We start from the raw sequence: 1,958 nt of genomic DNA, 5'->3' as shown, positions 1-1,958 counted from the left end.
TTATATTATAATAACTTTATTTATATATTATAGGTATATAATATTAATAATTTAAATCTGCCGTTGATAATAATAATTCTTCTTAAATTTATCATTAAAATATTTCTTTTATACATACACAGCATGCTTTAACACTTTTATATTTTTATTTTATAATATTATTTTTTTGTATAGTATATAATTATATTTTTTTTTTTTTAATTAGTTGTAGAAAAAAAATATTGAATTATATAAATATATCCTATGAACACAGATCATCTTTAAAATTTTATCATCTCTATTATTATATTAGAATTCATAATTAATAACAATTGCCATTTATGTATATAAATTATTATATGGTTTTAAAACATTTTGACTACGAACATTTTTGTGCATTATTGCGAAATATATAAATATTTATACTTCACATATTATCACGTATTATAAAATAATTATAATTTTTCTATGATACTATCATTATATTTAAATATTTATTCCATTTATTTTTCTTTTTCTATTTGTTTATGTAAAATAATTATTCATTTAATTTTTTTCCCTAAATGAAACTATGTTGAATTTTTTAGTAGCAATTATATGTTCTATATTTGTGGCCTATGGAGTTGCATCCTGTTTCGTACTTATTATGAAATAAATCATTGTGTGTAAATTCAGATGAATCCATTATATTGAAACAATCTTTATTTTTTTTATTACATATTCAACTTAACTTTCTTACTGTTCGTTGTAAAAATGAAGCATAGGGACTAAACTGATAATGCACAAAAAATTTGATATATACTATTTATTTTATGTAATTTTTAAATAATTACCCGTAATGTAAGTTTTAAGGATATTATATAATAAATTATTTAATTTTATATTTAACCTTATGCATGTAGAATGTTATCATCGATACTGTAAAAGTTATAATAATTATATTAAAACAGTAAAACGTGGATTAAACAAAAATGCATGTTGTTTTTGATGTTCTTCTATGATATATTTCATATTTTCATTTTTAAATTCTTCTAGGAATGTGTGAACACTCTGCTTATCTACACCTTCATATTTAATTGGCAGTTCCTTGTACATACTGTTACAAGCTCCATTAGGAGAACACCTTTTCTCGCCTTCTAATAATTGATATAATCCATTAAGATCCTTTAATACGGTATATAATTCATCATCAAGATTCTTAATCTCATTTTTACATGTATTAACAAAATCCATAATTCCATTATTTTTGCCTTCTATGGCAATTTTATCATAAAAATCTTAAGAGTTCTGGTTAATGCAATTGCTATCGACTAGTACAAGTTTTAACATATAGTTTAAATAATTACACTTTGGTTTATTAATAGCGTCCATTATACCATATATATGCTTTAAGTAGCGAATAAGCTTTTTACAGTCTTCTATGGAGTATCTATCTCTACTGCCACAAATTAAATGATTTCGAATAATTTTGCACACCTCAGTAAGTTAATATTCATCAAAAATTGATTCATTTTTTGCATGCTTATTATATTCATTCATACAGGTGGGAAATTGATCCTTAAAGTCAAACTATAAAAAAAAACATTATATATTTAAATGATTATAGTAATATTTATAAACATGTACTTTTTCCTATGTTTATATACATGAATATCTTTACATATTAGCTAGAGCAAATTGTAATTTATTTGAATACTAAGTCATACGTCTTTTATTTTAATTTTATCGTCAAACATTATACTATTATATGTAAATTATACAAAATATAGTTCATATATTTGTAATTATAAATTCTTGTATGCAAAAATATACTACCATATACTATATTTATGTGAATTATACTTTAATATACAATAAATAAATTTTAAAGTGTTTTTTAAATTTATATTTTTATCTTATTTATTCTACATAATAAAACATATGTTTTTATCATACGTCATAGATATGGGAAAAAATTATTACATTATAATATAATATAA

At 20.7% G+C, this 1,958-nt stretch overlaps 1 protein-coding gene across 1 annotated transcript; it reads right to left on the bottom strand.

Moving 5' to 3' along the window:
- Positions 1-915: 915 nt before the first annotated feature.
- Positions 916-1,715, bottom strand: PGO_003670 (variable surface protein; the record flags this gene model as incomplete). The annotated part of the gene is made up of 3 exons (XM_028691347.1): positions 916-1,256; positions 1,326-1,455; positions 1,686-1,715. 3 exons carry the CDS (start codon positions 1,713-1,715, stop codon positions 916-918), a joined length of 501 nt encoding a protein of 166 aa, XP_028547148.1.
- Positions 1,716-1,958: the final 243 nt, after the last annotated feature.

The sequence above is a fragment of the Plasmodium gonderi genome (genome assembly GCF_002157705.1).
Source record: "Plasmodium gonderi DNA, contig: Pgo-contig_511, whole genome shotgun sequence".
NCBI lineage: Eukaryota > Apicomplexa > Aconoidasida > Haemosporida > Plasmodiidae > Plasmodium > Plasmodium gonderi.
The sequence above is the reverse complement of the archived record's forward strand: the minus strand, read 5'-3'. Positions and strand labels throughout refer to the sequence as shown.